Source organism: Populus trichocarpa, chromosome 5 (assembly GCF_000002775.5).
Source record: "Populus trichocarpa isolate Nisqually-1 chromosome 5, P.trichocarpa_v4.1, whole genome shotgun sequence".
NCBI lineage: Eukaryota > Viridiplantae > Streptophyta > Magnoliopsida > Malpighiales > Salicaceae > Populus > Populus trichocarpa.
In genome coordinates this window covers 5,342,400-5,361,914 of record NC_037289.2, presented here as the reverse complement: position 1 = coordinate 5,361,914, position 19,515 = coordinate 5,342,400, and the positions used below count along the sequence as shown (strand labels likewise).

General features: G+C 32.0%; 1 protein-coding gene and 1 non-coding gene across 2 annotated transcripts; both read left to right on the top strand.

Moving 5' to 3' along the window:
• Positions 1-11,504: 11,504 nt before the first annotated feature.
• Positions 11,505-14,855, top strand: LOC7477098 (inositol-3-phosphate synthase). The gene is made up of 10 exons (XM_002307071.4): positions 11,505-11,830; positions 11,968-12,036; positions 12,212-12,347; positions 12,502-12,749; positions 12,873-13,099; positions 13,212-13,327; positions 13,432-13,608; positions 13,728-13,916; positions 14,015-14,077; positions 14,411-14,855. Exons 1-10 carry the CDS (start codon positions 11,643-11,645, stop codon positions 14,528-14,530), a joined length of 1,533 nt encoding a protein of 510 aa, XP_002307107.4. The 5' UTR covers positions 11,505-11,642; the 3' UTR covers positions 14,531-14,855.
• A 1,161-nt stretch (positions 14,856-16,016) lies between these two features.
• TRNAA-AGC (transfer RNA alanine (anticodon AGC)) lies at positions 16,017-16,089 on the top strand. The gene has a single exon. It is a non-coding gene; the product is annotated as a tRNA-Ala (tRNA).
• Positions 16,090-19,515: the final 3,426 nt, after the last annotated feature.

The following is a 19,515-nucleotide window of genomic DNA, read 5'->3' as shown; positions in this document are numbered from 1 at the left end:
TGTTCGAAACTAGGTAATATTTCCACGTTTTGAAATATAGTAGAAAGCCGTTGAATATAATCTTGGCATGGAGTCATTGTTCTTATTACTGGACCTGCCTACCTTCTCTCTCTCTATATATATAATCATATTTTTTTGTCTTTACTTTTCTGAAGAAAAAAAAATTGAATGATCTTAATTAACTATGTACGTGCGTTTAATTATTTGTCCTGTAAAGCTAGCAGATTCCTTGGACGAATAATTCAACACGACCATTAACAACAATAAATAACAAGAACGATCGACAATATTTTGCATGAATATTATAAATGTTAATGACAGTGAAGATCCCAAGTTATACGTGGGTTCATTAATCTTTTTTTTAAAAAAAAAAAACAAAAAAACATAGACGCAAAGCAAGAGGCAAAGTTAATTTCTATGCTTTTCTGCAAGTGGTCAAAGTAACAACTGGGTTCTTCCAGTCTCCAGTAATTACGAACCATATATAAGAAAAATATATATGAAGCCGAAAAAACTGAAACCTGTGGCTGTGTATGTATCAGTATATGTAATTACTTGTTCAGAATCAGAAACCCGTACAACTAGATGTGCAATATCCCTAGCTCTTGGCTAACTTCAGAAAACTAAAGATAAATTTAGAGGTTATTAGCACGTTACTGCTTACAATGATCCAGGGCCTCTTGCACAAAAGAAAAAAGGAAAGGGAAGGAAGAAAAAAAAAAACAGACAGGCGCCATTGAATAATTAATTTAATATATATCATATGCTGGACCAGGTTAAAGTGTTATATTCTTTGTCTTTTTTTTGTTTCATTATCGTTGCTACATGCATATAAAAAGAGAGAAAGAGAACAAAATACCTTAAAATCTAAAGTATTTGCAAGTTGCTTGAAGAGTTGAAGTGGTTTTTGTTTGTCACTTTGCTTAATAGCAGCCGATTTCGTATTCATTTGAATTTCTTACCGCGTATTGGGTGGATTACAACTAATTTCTCTTCTCTGCCGGCCAAGTTCTGGTGTCATGTATTCTCCCATATAATTTAGGTAATTAACCATCTTCAATGCACCTTCTTCCTTTATTTCAATCGAAAAGAACAATAACTCTCTCTCCTCTACTCTCTAGTACTTCAGAAATCAACTGTACACGTGCACAATAATTAACAAAACAACTAAGATAGATATTGGGTTGGATTTACTATTTTAATTTATATACTCCTTTTTTTTATATACTTTTTTTCCCAATCAAACCCTTATGTAGCCTAATTAGAATAAATTAGGCTTGAAATTAAGGTAAAAATACAAAATTGAAAGATAACAGACTAAAATGTAAGAAATATAGAAAATATATAGTTAATCCCAGATTAGTGATAATTTTTTATTTTAGTCCAAAAATTCATCTTTTCCGTTATTCAATCATTGAATTAGAGAGATGAGAGAAATACTTGCTTGAAAATAACAAGGAAAGAAAAGGTGATTGATTTGATCACTTTACGGTGACGAAAATCATCTTTCATGTGTTAAAGAGTTTCATTGGATAAGAAAAGTTCGATTATCATGAGTTTTGTTTATAAACATGCTTTGAAAAGAAGGTCATGTTTCATTTTGATCTTTTTGATTAGGTTGATTTTTGTTTTTAGGTAATTTTGAGGTTGTTAGATGGTTTAGGGTGGTTTGTATGAGCTCTATAATGTGTTTTTCAGGTGAAAATGGTTTTTAACCCAAAAAACCCATCCCTCGAATTTCTAGCAACCACAGTGGTAGCTAAATTAATTCTATACAGAAGTAGGCAACCTTTTTTTTCCAACAAAAGATAGGGATGGATGACCGCTTGTTTAAAAAAATAAAAATAAAAACTAGACAGGGCATAGACCCGTGCGTTTGAGCTTTGTTTTTTTGCCCTTTAGGGTTTTTTTTTATAAAAAAATTTCATCATTCAATGTTGGATTTTTATTGAATTTTTTCATCGTATATTTTTCAATATTTGGTTGATTTTGAATGGATTTTCATATATATTTTTTAGCATATAATAAAACAAAATAAAAATAAATAAGTTGATCCCAGTGGAATTTATAACTCGGGTCAAAAGTTTAAAAGTTTAACTTGAGTTAACTTAAGCTATTTTTTTTTTGTTCCTTGATTGTTTTTTTCTTTAAATCTACCAAATCAACAATGACACGTTAAAAAAAATTCTACATGATTTAATTTAAAACTTTGACCAGACAAAAGTCAAGTTGAGATTTTTCAAGTTTGATTTATTAAACTTTTTTATGTGCTGTAAATATTATTATTATTATTTTGATGCAATGTAATCAGGAAGTATCCTAGTTGTTACCGGATGAGATTGAACCAATTAATAATCCAGGTATAAAAGACAAATCAAACGATGGTCAATCCCGCCAGCTTCTTGAAGATTGACTCATTGATTATGCCTTGGCCTTGTATATTCATACTCACCTGGTAGCAAGCATGCATAAATGAAAAAAAGGACGGAAATGGAGGTCCATAGAATCTTTATGAAAGGAGGAACTCTATGAAGTCAAGCACCCCTAAATGAAAACAAAGTTTATGAGATGGATTAATGTGGTCAGGACAAAGTATGGATGTTGTTAATATGAAGACACTTGGGGGGTGTTTAATATTTAATTATTGGCATTGAGAAGTCCTCGTCACGTCCGAACAGAGAAGAGGTTGTGGCGGGCTCTGTATACTTTACATTCTGTCACTTTTTTTTCTTTTTTATAACAGGAGGAGGGTTCAGGGTTAGACACCCCTGAGCCCAACTCACCAAACTTGTGTCTAGATTTGGTCTCAGGGTTCCCACCATCCATGTGCTCAGACTAAGAGACATGACCCACAAGCTTTATTGCCCATGGTTCATGGCCATACACCATGATCTGTCTTCTATGCTCGGACAAGACTTGTCTCATTGGGTCTGGGCGTAGTCTTGGGTCAATGGGTTCAGAATGTCCGTGCCCTAACCCAACTACTTGGGTTCTTTCCTACCTCCCAGCCCTCTGTGTGATTAGTATTTTGTTTTTAATGTTTACATGACCTATTGTCATAACAAGATACACAGGATGGTGATTAAGCATGTTTATGCCTAGAACCCGACCCAACTGACCATGTTATTTTACAATTAACAATGTAATTACTCATCATTATTAAAGGTTATTATCTCACATAATTTTCTCTAAAACAAGTAATTAATTCTCACTCTTTCACTCTGGACCATATAAAAGTTGGCACACTTTATAAGTATACAAACACACATTAATCACAAGTGTGTTTATTTTTATATTTCAAAAGTATTTTTAAAATATTTGAGATTTTTTTAAAAAAAATTAATATTTTTTAGTATTTTTAGATTATTTTGATGTGTTAATATCAAAAATAAATTTTAAAAAATAAAAAATATTTTAAACCGTAATCACTATCACACTCTCAAACACCCTCTTAACCAAAATTCCGAACATTCATTTCACAAGCTAATCTAGAGCTTTTAAACTTAATTGCTTTGTTATTAAAAAGAGAGAGAGAGAGAGTTAAAGGTTCTGTTTCAGAAAAGCTTAATTTGTCTCGAAGTTTTTCTTGTTTTTCAAAACCATAAAGTTTTATTATATTAGATACAAATTTCATTCAATACATAATATCATTTTTATATATAATTTTAATGCAAAACAGCTCGTTTAATTGAATGCTTTCGACTTTTTTAATAACTATTTATTTTTATCTACGTACCAAAGCTTTTTTCCTCACCCACTCCTTTTCTCACATCTTTATCACCAACGCCAACCTCTCAGCTAAATATATAATCCTAAGAAATAATATATAGTTGTTTTATTTTTGGGAAAAGTTTTAAATTTTTTTTCTATCAGAATAAAAGCATGTATATATATAGCCTGAAATTATTTTTGAAGTCATCAATAAGATTTGCGAATAAGCAGAATATACATACGTTGGATTATATAATTAGCTTTTTTAATTATATAACAAAACTAAATTTATCTTTAAATAAAGTAAACAAGTCATATCTTAATTGATGTATCCATATCAAATTATTCCATGCATTTTCTTTCCTGAAGATTCAATACAAATCCTTGTTGATAAGTATGATTTTATAGGCGAAATCAAATTGGTCCAAGATTATCGTATGAATGTCCAATGGCAGAGAGTGAATGACATGTACAGGAAGCAGGATGAGGAGAATTACAACTCAATCTCTATAGCCTCCAAGTCCTAGCAGCCGCTTGGACAATTCAAGGCGACAGTAACATGGCAAATCATATGTTAGCGACAGAACGGTACACGTGAAAACGTAAACAAGGTTTAATCAAAATTTCCACATAAACGTTCAATCTTTGACGTTGATATGCTATTCTTTTTTAACCCCTTTTTTTATCTTTTCTTTTCCAGGTTGAATCAAAGTCTTAAAAGCGAGCTATCTAGTCTATTCTTTCATGGAGTGAGCGATCGATGATGGGGAAATATGTTTAAAAGTGATGCTTACCAAACTCTTTGATTGCATATCACGTGCTTCAATCTCCTGAAAGCTCGCTTGGTTGTCTGCTCTAACAACGTAAGAAGGTTATGATCATGGACAAAGAACCAGAGCATTCCATATCTGTGAAGACTCACCGAATCTACCATGTAAACTTAAATTTGTTTTGATGACTAATGTTCAAAATTAGTAGACAGCTTGAAGGGAATTTAAGGACTCGAAGATTGATCCTAAAAGAGAAAGGGCCTTGCTAGACATCAAATATTGATGAAATGGATTTAATTGATGGGCAAGAACAGTCAAATAATTGGATATTATTCAAAGAGCTTGTTCAAGATGGATTTTTAGATGAAATAGCGTTGCTCGAATTCTTGAGAGAATATACTCATAGCATAGAGAGAGTGAATCTTGAGTTTATGTTCTACATGACCATAACAAAAAACCATTCCTAAAATAAATGGAGGATAATGGAGTTTTGCCCGTGTAGGGCCGTCGGAAAATTGAACCACAGAGTATAAAATAATTGAGATCAAAATGTGTTTCATGCAACAAAACCTTGACAGGCACTGTATATATCCTATCATTGCCACAAACAAAACATGATCAAAATTCGATTTCACACGGTACCACTGAAACCAAAATTTGTGAAGAAGTGGGCAAAAACAAAACAAAAATGAAGCATGGTAGGAATTGCAGTTCTTTCTATTTTAATTTTATTCTTAATATTTAATATTTTAGAGATTGATATTTATGCTTTTTTTTTCATTTTTCTTTCACATTTAATTTTTTATGAAATCAAATATCTTAATTTTAGTTATCTTTTAATTAAATATCGATTTATTTAATTAGATATATTTACAAGCATTTTGATTTATGATTAGAATTTTTTTTTATATCCAAAACACAATGGAAAAGCCTCTATATTAATTTTTTTTTTATTGAAAAACATACTTGACCCGAGTAAAGTGTGGGTCACATAACTAGTATACATTATCAATACAATTAAAACTCTTGGGGTGGAAACACTATTCATATGAACAATGAACCACCTCAAGTGTTTTTTTTTTTGTCACTTGACTTTTATTTTTTCAATTTGACCCTTTTATATATTAGGTTAATTTAGAGTTGGGCTTGGTGATTTGTTTTGATTGGCTAAGTATAGGGTCCTTGCGGTGTCGGGAAACAAATTTGATGATCTATAGATGCTCGATTTGGCAAAATCAAAGTCAATTTTGTTGATTTATTCTCAATTGAATCCTTCCATATTATTTTTTGTCATCTGATTTTTTTTCTTCAATTTAATCCTTTTAAATTATGTTGACCTACTGGTGGATTCGATGATTTATTTTGGTATGGGGTCCTTGCGATGTTAAGAAACAAACGCAACGCTCGGTTGATGCTTGATTTGACAAAATCAAATTCAGTTTGTTGATTTTTTTTCAATTAAATCTTTTTTTACCAATTTAATGAGTTATTGGTGAGATTTATAATAGAAAAAGATAAAAGAAAAAAAAAAAAACAGGGGAAGCACATGGCCAATCTAAAATCAACACAAAAAGTTATTTTAATTCAAAAGTTTATTTTGTTGATTTTTCAATTTTTAGGTTGAAAAAAAAAACTCATTAAAAAATGACATACAAGAAAGAAAATTATTGATTAGTCACATTCTGACAACCATAATAAAGGATCTTGGTGTTGATAGTCTATGGTTATTTTAATTCATTTAAATTTTTTTTATCAAATTAAGAACCCATGAGGAAAAAAAAATTTACATCTAGAAAAATTATATATTCTGAGTTGATAGTCACATTCTGACAACCATAATATTTTTTATCAAATGAAATATTTTTCATTTAAACAACGTTAATAACACATGTACCATTTTTTACATCTAGAAAAAAAGCACCAAATCATTTGTATTCGGAAAATGAACATCTTTTGCTGTTGAATTGCCTATATATTTCGTGGAAGCGAAATAGGGCAGGAATTTGTGATATGCATCATGTGAACTTCAATCAAAACCAAAACATTCAAATATGCATCCGCCTTGATAGTGCAATCACCATGACAATTTTCAGTGTCATACTCATGACCTTGAATAATTGGTGGTCGAGTAAATCAGCAATTCAATGGACACTGTTGGTCCAAGAGCAGCCACACTCTTTTTTTTTTTTTTTTATGTTATATTCTTTATTTTAGTAGCCCATATATTTCTCATACTAGTTTTAGCATGCTGATACTAAATCCTTTCCAACCATGGATTAAACATGTTCAATAGTTTTATTACTTTTATTAATTCAAAAGACGAGAAAAATCAAAATCAATTTGATAGAACACATGAAACGAAACCTTATTTATCTACTTCATATATATTTGCCTCAGTTGAGATTCTCTAAGATACAGGGAGCGAAAGAAGAACCATCCTGCCTTGGAGGGTGCACATACGCAAGTGTTTGATGTGAAAACTAGTCTTTCAAGCAAGGAAGTGTCTGGACTCTCGAGGGCAATCATGTATCAAATGGAAAGCAGAGACAGTAGCTGATGAACACTTTTCCCAGGAAAGTGAAAACAACAAAATCTCTCATGTGATCATGGTCGTTTTCACACCGCCCTTTTACAGCAGGTATACCCTATCGAAAGAAAGGGACATATTACCTGCATGAACCACAAGAATTTTCTTGCACTACCATGAAAGAACAAGAAGAAAGCCAAAGCCTAGTCTAAAGGAATGCAATGTGGCCATTAATTTAACCTGCAAGAACGTGGGGTCTCACTAACATGGGTTTTTCTTGGTGCTTTTTGCTGATAGTGGCCACTCATGCTTACCGTGCTCACATCTACCACAAACCAATTCACTGGTCGTCGATCAATAATAGAGCTCGATCAATAATAGCTATATGATTTGTATCTAGAACTGATTTTTTAAAATAAATAAATATTAACTTAGTCAAATTCAGTTAAGATGCAACCTCCTTTTTATTTTTTTAAAACTCTTATCCAAAACAATGCTGGAAATTAGCTACTTAGGTTTAATTTTCCTAGAAAAAAACAAGATGGAGGGGTCTTGTCTTTTGGATATCACATGATCCTAACCTTTTTATCGTTTACATCCATAGCCTTCAATTTGATCTTATTGGTGTATATGTTTTGGCCTTTTGTGTTCTAATGAATATTTTTATGCTATTTGTTCTAGTATATATATTTTTATATTTCTGTATTTTATCCATGGTTATTATTAAACTGGACAGGATCTGATGGAAAGACTCAACAACTTATTTACTTAAAGCCCATTTCAAGCTACGTTGTTTTGATTTTTATTTTTTTAATAATCGATTTATAAAAATTTTGTTTGATTTCAATTTAGTCTTTCAATTATAATTTGTTATATATAATTTTTTCAATATAGTTCTTATTCTTTTGATTTCTAATTTTTTTTCCTTGATCTTTTTGTATAAATTTTATAAGTTTTCAATTTCATCCTTCAATTAAAGTTTATGGTGTAATGTTTTTACAATTCAGTCCTTATTCTTTTGATTTTTTCTCTTTTTGTTAAAGTTATTTTTCTTTTCAATTTAACCCTCCATACAAAAAATTTCGCTGCCCTTTCATTTGTTTTTTATTTTAATTTTCACCCTCATTTTTTATTTTATATAGATGAACTTTAATTTTTAAAATAAAAAATATTTATTTTTAGATAATGTTTCTAATCATTCAACATTAAATTTTTATTATGTTTTTTATTTTTATTTTATTTGATATCCTTTTTAATATTTTTTTATTTATGTTTCAATTAATATCCCTTCTTTATAATTTTTATTTTGCTTGTTTAGCCAGTTTTAAATAAAGATTTTTTTTAAAAAAAAAAGTGGATGTATTTAATTTTTTATGATATTATTTTGATTCATCTATAAATGTTTTTATATTTTAAATTTATTTTTCAAAAAAACTTATTTTCAGATAATATTTGTAATATGTGAAGCCTTGTATAATTTTTTTATATTTTATCTTATTCAATTTTTTTCTAGTGTGTTTATTTCTATTATCATTCGATTTAATAAAAAAATAATTTTAATTAATAAATTCAGTAAATACAAGCAAATAATGTTTAATTTTTCAAGATCAAATATCTTAATCTACATTTGTCTTTCAATATTTCCAGTTATGCTTTTAGTTATTATTAAGTTTCTCATTTACACTCAAAGTTTTTTTTATGTGAAAAAAACATCAAAAAAGCTTGTATATCAAATTTATGATTTTTTTAAGGTAGGGTTTTTGGCTCGGTGTCCTCTCCATTGGGTAAGGTGTTTTGTTAGGTTTTATTGGAGAAAAGAAAAGGTTCTAAAGGTCATAATCCGGAGGGATCTCAACCGTTCATTCCTTGGAGGGGATCAACACCATTGGTGGCATCTAAAGGTGTCCCTTTTTTTTCTTGTTTTGAGAGCTAGCATAAAGAGTGAACTAGGTTGTTTTTGGTGTTTTGGATAGCTAGCGAGATATTTTGTTTGGTTATTTAGAGATTCTTGGGGGTAAAGAAAATGACCACCAACCATTGATATCCATCGAGGATGATTATAGCCCACTGATTTGATGTATTTTTTATTTGATTGATGAAGAGATAAGAATGAATCAAAGGCTAAAAGGTGGTAATTGAACCAACCTTTTTGGGGAGAAGCTTGAAAATAATAAATTGTGCTAGACGACATTTTATCTGGTTTGTATTTTTTTTTGTGAAAACCATCAAAATGATATTATTTCATGCAAAACACATATTTTTAGCTAAAATGCATCATTTCATTTTATATGAAACATTGTTGTTTTGTTAACCCTAAAACAATTAGGGTTAAACTTTTTCGAATTTGATTTTTGCCCTTAATCTTTGAAATTTTGTAATTGAACCCTCAATTGACTCTAATCTTTAGAAATCCTTTTAGTTTCACCCGTGGCCTTTTTTCATTGGATCCTTGGACTTTAGTGCCTTGTATAAAGTGGTTATTGGTCTCAAAATATTTCAATTTGGTCTTTGATTGATCCTTAAACGTTGGATTTCTTTCAATTTTACCCTTAATCAAGTCAATTTCACCCCCTCCATGTTCAGCAACTTTTGCATTATGATCCTTGGACAATTAATTATTTCAATTTTTGCCAAATTAATTCCTAAACTAGATTTCTCCTTTGATTAAGCCTCCAATTGAGTCAATTAAACCCCTCCAAGCTTTAATTGAATCCCTAGCTTTCTAATTTTTGCAATTTTACTTTGATCTTCACTTTTCTGCTTTAATCATGCCCTCAATTGACAAAATTGAACTTCTAAACTTTACAACCTTGTCCATATTGGTTCTTAAACTTTCAATATGTACAGAGTCGACTTGAGCTGGGTTAACTTGATCACACATAGACCCAATGAGTATGAGCAACGTCCTTTGGGTTATTTTAGACGTATTCATTAGAGTAGGGTCAAAGCCTAATTTTCATCATCCATATGGGTCCAACGTCTATTTTTGCAAATAGCTTCTTTGATGAAATCTTCTATTTCAGGAATTAACGTCAATATTTTTGTAAAATCGATGAAATTTCTAATTTTAGTGATTAATGTCAATATTTTTTATAAAATTGACAAAATTTTCTTTTAGGGACTAACATCAATACTTTTTTTTGAAATTGATGAAATCTTCTACTTTTAGGGAGTAGCGTCAAATTTTGGCAAAGACGGACATTATCTCTTATTTTAGGGATTAACATCAATAATTTTTTTCAAAATCATTGAAATATCCTATTTTAGGAATTAGCATCAATAGTTTTGTAAAATCAATGAAATCTTCTATTTTAGAAATTAATGTCAGTGTTTTTTTTTAAAAAAAATCAACGAAATCTCCTATTAGGGATTAATGTCAATATTTTTTTTTGAAACCAATAGAATCTTTTATTTTTAAGGATTAACATCACAGTCTTACAATGATAGATGAAATCCCCTATACTTTTAGGGATTAACATTAAAATAATTGATGAATTTTCTACTTTTAAAGTCCTGTTTTTTAAAAAACATAAGATAAAATAAACCACAAAATAAACTTAAAATATAACTTATACTATTAAAATAATATGCGTACAAGCTGATAATATAATTTAGAGAGTTATTGTTTTTCTTCCTCTCTTTTTTTTCCCCTCAAACAAACAAATAAATCTAGGGAATGAAATTCCACCTATCCTCATGTGCATAGTTTTAAGACCTGGCTTGATGGCCGGTCCGGTTTAAGGTCTGGGTTTTGATCGGGCCATCAGGTCGGTGGAATTAATTTTTTTTTAAAATTAAAACGACATTGTTTTAGTAAAATAACAAAAAAAATAAAAGTCAACAGGTTTGCAACCAGGTCTTGAAAGGATCTTGTCGGGTCAACCGAGTCACCAGGTTAACTTGCTGGGTGAGCCGGGTCATACCGAGTTTTTTTTATTATTATTTTTTCTTTAACCCGATCCGGTTTCAATCTCGAATCAATCAAGTTCCAAATCAACCCGTCAAACCAGACTGGATTTCAAAACTACACTCACGTGATAAAAAGAACATATTCTACAAAATCCGACTAGAAAAGGGCCAAGTAGATAGATACAGGAGTAACAGGACCTTTCCAGCCTTTCACTTCACCTCGCTTACCCCAAGAATTTCACGAGTCACCTTCTCACGACATTTTCCTTCGAGGACCTTCCTTTTTTTATTTATTTATTTCGGGACCCACAAAAAAGTAAAAAAGAAACTCTGGCACTCATGGGATGATGCCACGTTGAAAGCCAGCCACTTGTCTCTCTCTCCCGGCACGTGCCACCCTCATACGTGCGGTCTAATCCCCCTGTCTCTCTTCTCAGTTCTCACATTTTTGCATGGCCTAGCTTCACTCGAGAGTTGAGACCAAGGGGCAAATGAAAACGAAGGTAAGGTGGGGTCCGCCTATGCCCACATCCATTAACATGCAGACACGCGTCTCTCGTTTCTCTATTTATTCACCGCTCAGGGTGGCTCTTGACAGAGCACGCAAGGAAGGAAGAAAGGGTGGGAAGCTGATAAAAGAGAGTAGTTGTCTTTGCAATCTCGGTCTTGGGTTCCATTCTTGATTCCACATTGTTTTATTTAGCTAGCAAGCAAAGAAAGCAAAAATGTTTATTGAGAAGTTTAAGGTTGAGAGTCCTAACGTTAAGTACACTGAAGATGAGATTCACTCCGTGTACAACTACGAAACTACTGAACTTGTTCATGAGAACAAGAACGGTTCTTATCAGTGGACTGTCAAGCCCAAAACTGTCCAATATGAATTCAAGACTGATATTCATGTCCCTAAACTAGGGTTTGCACCCATATTCCATTCCTTTCTATTCTTTTCTTCTTTCTTTTTGTGCTCATCTTCTTTAATTGGAAGCTCATCCTTTGTGGGTTAATCTTAAAATCTTGAGATGATGTTTTAATTTTTTCTTTTTCTGACAGTGTTATGCTTGTGGGGTGGGGCGGAAACAATGGTTCAACTCTCACTGGTGGTGTTATTGCCAACAGAGAGTGAGTTTCCCTTCTTTCTTTCTTTTATAGTATTTTATTTGTGTTTTGCTTTAAATCAGGGATGTAAAATTGGTTCCTTTTGGTTGGTAAAATTATGTGATTGATGTTTAGTTGGTTTCTTTGCTATTGGAATTTTTAATTAATTTTATGACGTGAGGTGTCGAATATTTTCCAGAGGAATCTCCTGGGCAACTAAGGACAAGGTGCAACAAGCCAATTACTTTGGCTCACTTACCCAGGCATCAAGTATCAGAGTTGGGTCCTTCAATGGAGAGGAGATTTATGCTCCATTCAAGAGCCTGCTCCCCATGGTATACACGTGTCTAACATTACGTACTGCCTTTAATTACTTCCCTTTTTGTATTATATTTTGAGTTAATTCATAAATTGTTCTCAACTAAGATGTTAATCAACCCTAACTTTTCTAAAAAAATTCTGATGTTGAAATGTTAAAAAACAATACAGGTGAACCCAGATGATATTGTATTTGGGGGATGGGACATAAGTGACATGAACTTAGCAGATGCCATGGCGAGGGCCAAGGTATTCGACATTGACTTGCAAAAGCAATTGAGGCCCTACATGGAATCCATGGCGCCACTCCCTGGAATTTACGACCCTGATTTCATTGCTGCCAATCAAGGCTCACGTGCTAACAATGTTATCAAAGGCACTAAGAAAGAACAAGTCCAGCAAATTATCGAAGACATTAGGTAGCATTTTAATTTTAATTTTAATTACTGTTAACTTTTCCGGTTCTGTAACTGGAAAAAAAGTTTTTTGTTCCTTGGATGGAAAAGTAATCAATGTGGTCGTGTCTTTTCATAATTAACTAGGGAGTTCAAGGAGAAAAACAAGGTGGACAAGGTGGTTGTGTTGTGGACTGCCAACACAGAGAGGTACAGTAATATTGTTGTGGGGCTGAATGACACCATGGAGAACCTCTTGGCTGCTGTGGAGAAGGATGAATCAGAGATATCCCCATCAACCTTGTATGCTCTGGCTTGCATTTATGAAAATATTCCTTTCATAAATGGAAGCCCACAGAACACTTTTGTTCCAGGTTTTTAACCTTAAAATCCCACTATTTGTTTCAAAGGCCAAATATTGCTGGTTATTAAGAAGTGTCGAAGTTCAATTTTTTATTTTTATTTTTTGGTTTTTGATAACTACAGGACTTGTTGATTTGGCTATTAAGAGGAACAGTTTGATTGGTGGAGATGACTTTAAGAGTGGTCAGACCAAGATGAAATCTGTTCTGGTTGATTTCCTTGTTGGGGCCGGTATTAAGGTATATAATACATTAAGAAAGCGGAATCATAGACTTTTTGTCCTAATTGTGTTTTCAATAATTGTGGTGACATTGACGGGGTGTTTGTGATTGTGATGATTCAGCCAACGTCAATAGTGAGTTACAACCATCTGGGAAACAATGATGGCATGAATCTATCAGCACCTCAAACTTTTCGGTCTAAGGAAATCTCCAAGAGCAATTTTGTTGATGACATGGTCTCTAGCAATGGCATCCTCTATGAGCCTGGTGAACACCCTGATCATGTTGTAGTAATCAAGGTAATTGATCTCACTTTTGTTACACTCTCAACTCCTTTTCCAATTCTTACTCTTGAAGTACTTTATCTTTTTTTCTTTTTGTTCTTTTTTAATTTCTGTTTTGTATTTTACTTGTATAGTATGTGCCATATGTTGGAGATAGCAAGAGAGCTATGGATGAGTACACCTCGGAGATATTCATGGGTGGGAAAAACACTATAGTGCTGCACAACACCTGTGAAGACTCCCTCTTGGCTGCACCAATCATCCTCGACTTGGTTCTTCTTGCAGAACTTAGCACAAGGATCCAGCTCAAAGGCGAAGCAGAGGTGTGTTTTCTTGCACTGAACTTTTGATCCTGTTTGATTTTGTTAGGCAAACTAATTTACTTATTTGTGGATTGACCTTGTACCGATTCTATATGCAGGGCAAGTTTCACTCTTTCCACCCAGTTGCTACTATTCTCAGTTACCTCACAAAGGCTCCTCTTGTAAGTTCTACTCTTTCATACCACTTGGTTGTTCTTTGGGATTTAATTACTGACTCAATGAAATAAAGGGAAATGGGAAGTTGGGGTTATTGTATTTTTACCTGGCCAGAAGGCCAGTACTTCATCTATGTTGTTCATGCCAATGTACTCAGTTTGACACGAGTAGTTGAATTACTTTAGTGACAAGATGTAAATCAAATCATACTAATCTTGACTTGATCCTTAATACTCAGTTTGGCTTTGTCAGATTATCTTAATATCATCAGACTCCTTGTCTTCATCACTGAGAGCTTATGACTAACTTGTATTAACTGTCTAATGGGGAAAAAACAGGTTCCACCAGGCACACCAGTGGTGAATGCACTGTCAAAGCAACGTGCAATGCTTGAGAACATCCTTAGAGCTTGTGTTGGGTTAGCTCCTGAGAACAACATGATTTTGGAATACAAGTGAGCTAGTAGAAGATAACAGTGGAAGAAGATTGGTCTAGGAACTAAAACAGACAACCATTTTTCCTTTCTCTTTCACTAATCCTGTGGTTAAGAGATGCTTTTTCCATATATATAAATGTAATAGTTGTGTGATATTAATGTTATGTATGGAGTTTGTTGTTTATTTCATGTAGCCCGTTTGCTCTGGTTCTCTGATGACCAAGCACCTCTTTCTATTGGAAAAGGAAAGTATGCATGTAAACTGTTCATAAACTGTGTTTATCACAGCGAAGTCGTGTAGTTATTTCAGTGCATACCATTAAACTATAGTTTTCTTCCCTTCTGAACTCTTCTTCTTCAAATTAAAACTACTAGCGAGTATGAATTCATGATTTGTTTAGTTTATAATCATGGTAATTTTGAAATCATTAGTAAATACATAAACTTCCATCCCCAGTTTTTTCTTGAATACCCCTAATAATTGATTACTTGATATTGATATTCGCATTGATTGAAGCACTCATGGAGTGCCAAGGAAAGGGGGAAGAAAATTTCAATGGTCCCCAGCTATCTGTCCTCTCTCCAGTGCCATACATGTGGAGTGCTCATTATTCGAACCATCCATAAGGTCCACAATTTTGTTGTTACATCAATCAATATATACGAGGAGGACAATTCATTCTTTGTGGGAAAAAAACTGGTCCCGTGGGGCTAATTATCATCTCAGGCTGACAAGTTTTGGATTGTGTGATTATTTTCATGTTGCCTGCAAACCTCAAGAGGGCAGGTGGGTGGCCTAGACTGTTGGAGATAATGCCGTGGGCCTGTATAAATTTTCTGCACCAGATCATGACTCTTACAGAACAGAGGAACGATTCAACTCTCTCTGTTTCTTTCCCTCTCAATTTCTTGATTCGTTATCCATGGGGTAACGCCTAGCAATATCTTTGAAAAAATTGGAAAGGATTGGTCTTACGATATCTTCTTGAAACAGAAGTGATGTCTTCCAAAAAAAAGCTATCGAGGGAGATGATTCTCCTCGTTGGATACGAGGATTTGGGATAATCTATAACCCAAAGATAGCCGTTTTTCATGAAATCTCATACAGTATCAAACAAGATCATGAAGGGGCTCCGGTGCCAGCACTGATCATCATCAACTCATGTAAGTATAACTGTTACGATATGTCCAATATGTTTTTGAATATCCATCACATTTTATATGAGCTTACAATTCGAAGAGGGCCTAAAGGATAATCATAATCTTAGCCCTAATCCTTTCTTTATAAAGGATTAGGGCTAAGATATGTACTTGAACGATATTTAAAAAAAAAAAAAACAAGAAGAAAATGAAGCTGATTCTATTATGAAAACAGGGGCTCTAGGATTATGATTATGCCCAAAAAAATGTTAACGCTTTAATCCTTTCATTACTCCTTCCATGTCTGTGCAGAAGGTGAATCATAGTATAACGTTATTAACATACCTTTGGCGAGCGCATTCAAGATTGGGGATGTAGCTCAGATGGTAGAGCGCTCGCTTAGCATGCGAGAGGTACGGGGATCGATACCCCGCATCTCCATTTTTTTTAAAAATACTTTTTTTCTTGTTCTTCGAAAAGGCCTTGAATAGCCTGTCCAAATGCGGCGTCCAAGGCCTACAACACTGTACTCCAGTAGTTGGGCCGCCAAATGGATGGTTCCATTTCATACCTCCAAGGCGGAAGAATTTTTATAGCTACAAATTACAAGTCTAAAATTTTGACCACTGAAACCACATGATACAGCCAAGATAAACGAGGTTTTTATAAGCTAAAATCCTTGTGGGGTTTGTTAAAATTTTAAAACCCTGTAAAATTTATGGGTTTATTACAAGTTAAAACTTCCAAAGATCAAGCAAACTTATAATTATGAGGAGAATACATAATTTTATTGATCCATGTGTGCTAAAAACACAAGCCAAATTAGGAGTTTTTATAGATATAGTTGGTTCGGGTTTGGGCATGTAATTATATCTAACCTAACTTTTAATATTTTTCAAATTATAAACTCAATTCATTTAATTTTTTTGGATCTAAGCGGATTGGATATATCAAGTTAGGCCAAATTTTTATAGATATTATACATATCCACGAGTTTAGCTTATATTGATATATTTTATGAGTCCGCATTTAGAGACAGACCTTCAACATGGACGGTAAATGCCATGAAAGCTCTAATATTAAGTGTAATTTCATACTTTGCACTACCATTAAATTTTAATTACCTCCCCCTCCCCTTCAGCAAAGAGACACACCATTGTTTGTTACATTAAAGAAATCTTATAAGAAGCTCACTAACAAGAATTTCAAAGCCAAAATATTTTTAATGAAAATAAAAAAAATATCAAATTCATAAATTATCAAATATAAAAATAAAAAGACTATAAGGTATATAAGTTGGGCTACGTTGATTGAGTTTCAAAATTTACAATAAAAGTTTTTTTCCCCAAGTTATCATAATTATTTTTTTAATTAATCCTTGCTTTTTTATCATCTAATTAAAATTAAATTAAATTATTTGATCTAGTTATTAAGTATATAACCCAAGTTATTTTTTCCCCTACTTCAAAACACATTTACGGCACCTAAACATTCATTAATTTGATCCAGAAACATACATGTTCTTATCTACATATGGTGCGCATAGATGAACTAGGATTGTTAATTATAAAATTAACTGTGATGACAGGTAAAGTATTTACAGTTGGAGTTGAACAAGTAAAGGAAAAACAATAGTCATGAGAATTGTTTTTTGCAAGTTCTTGCGTTAATGGGCAGCCGATGAACCAATCACAGAGCCATTGACTAATTCTCACAGCAAATCTTTCCAGCTTCGCTGTTCAAGATTTGGTAGCATTTTAATATTAGCCGCAAGAGAAATCATCTGATATTTTTAGTAATTTAGAAGTATGATATGACCTCTGAGGCAAGTTGTGTTGGGGAGATAATACATATTGAAATCATATTTTTGTTGATAAATTACATGACAACTGGCAGTTCACTGATTATTGATTGAGTCCTTCGACCTTAAAAAAAAAATTATGATTTGAAATCAGTTCATATTGTTTTCTTATAGGTGTTTTACATTACTAGCTGTTCTTCGAAGCTTGTCAACAATAAACAATAATGGGTGATAATCTAATGACACTGTTGCGCGTGAGGAGTCGTAGTAGATCCGGCTTGTTTTTACGTTTCAAAAATACTTTAAAATAATTTGATTTTTTTTTATTTTTTTTCTTTGCTTCGAATTAATTTTTTTTGGTGTTTTCAAATTATTTTGATGCGATAATGTCAAAAATAATTTTTAAAAATAAAAAAATAGTATTTTAATGTATTTTTTTAGTGAAAAACACTTTGAAAAGCAATTGCAATTAAACCCCTGAAGTTGATCATTTATTTGGTATTGTGTTTCAACGGAAGTTGTATAAAAAATTATTTAAAATTATTTTTTTTATATTTTTGAATTATTTTGATGAGGTGATATCAAAAATAATTTTTAAAAGATAAAAATTATTATCTTAATGTATTCCTGAATAAAAAACACTTTCAAAAATAATCATTATTATATTTTTAAATATTCCCGAAATGGTTATCTTTAAACTAATCAACAGGATACCTGAAATCTAGAGGAGATTAATGAAGAACCTTGAACTAAAGCTTTTGTTTAGTTTTATGACAAGAGACTATTTCTAATATTGTTTCCTTTCAAATTCATTCGGCTTTTATTCTATCGTTAATATTATTAAAGACTTGCACATCTAGCTGCACAACAAATAATTAAATAATAGTTTTTTCTTCCTTTAAATCTCATCTGATCTATAAAAATATTTATTTTATTTTACATAAAACATCTATATTATAGGCCTAAAAAATAAGTAGGGAAAACTTTGATATTTAAAGTCACAAAGATGAATGTTGACGCAATATATAATAATAATAAAACCAAGGTTTTTAAGTCCTAAAATCATAGAGGGAAAACTCTGAATAAATTCAATAATCTAATAAAAAATAACACGTCTATTATTCATATAGAAATTAAAACCAATATAACCAAGAAAATTCAAAGTTAAGTAGAAAAAAATAATTAAATCTAAACTAACTAGAAAAATAATTAAAACAACAAAATAATATTTTCCAATCATAATTTTCAAATCTCATATGGTTACAAAATCAAATGACACCTATGTAGAACGAGTCTATAAAATCATTCAAAAAATTTAAAATAAATTAATCTGGTTTTATAACATTGTATATTTGACCTGTCCGGATTGTCGATCATAAAATACCCCTAATAAATTTATCATTGTTTGGTGAGTGTGGTTGCGATTGTTTTTTAAAGTGTTTTTCACTCAGAAATGTATTAAAATAATATTTTTTTATTTTTTAAAATTATTTTTGATATCAGCGCATCAAAATGATCTAAAAACATAAAAAAAATATTAATTTAAAGCAAAAAAAATTAAAAAAAATTTAAATTTTTTTAAAAGTATTTTAAAAACGTAAAAAAATGTAAAAACAAACAATATAATTCCAAATGAAAAAAAAAAAAAACAATGGAATCACATCTAAGTAATTATATCTTCGTACGGTTGTCCAAGGAATCTTCAATGGTGATGATGATTGGCTACAATTGGACCACTAGTAGTAAATTCATTGGACGGTGAGATCCGTGCTCTTGAATATTCCAGAAGGCAGTCTGGATCCTCAAAAATCAATGAGAAAATAAATAGGGGCTATTTTCTACGGGTGGTATATGGACACGTATATCCCAAAGTGCGTGGTCCCACCAAGAGTATGTGATTTGTCAAGGACACCATAGCAGCAGCATTACAGCCCATTTCTATCAATCAATCGATCAGCTCCAAATGAGTCTCTTTCAACTTTAATTGGAACACCAACCACCAGATGACAGATCTGTGCTTTTTATTGTAACAAATTTTCAATTGATAATGAAAGTTAGGTATAATT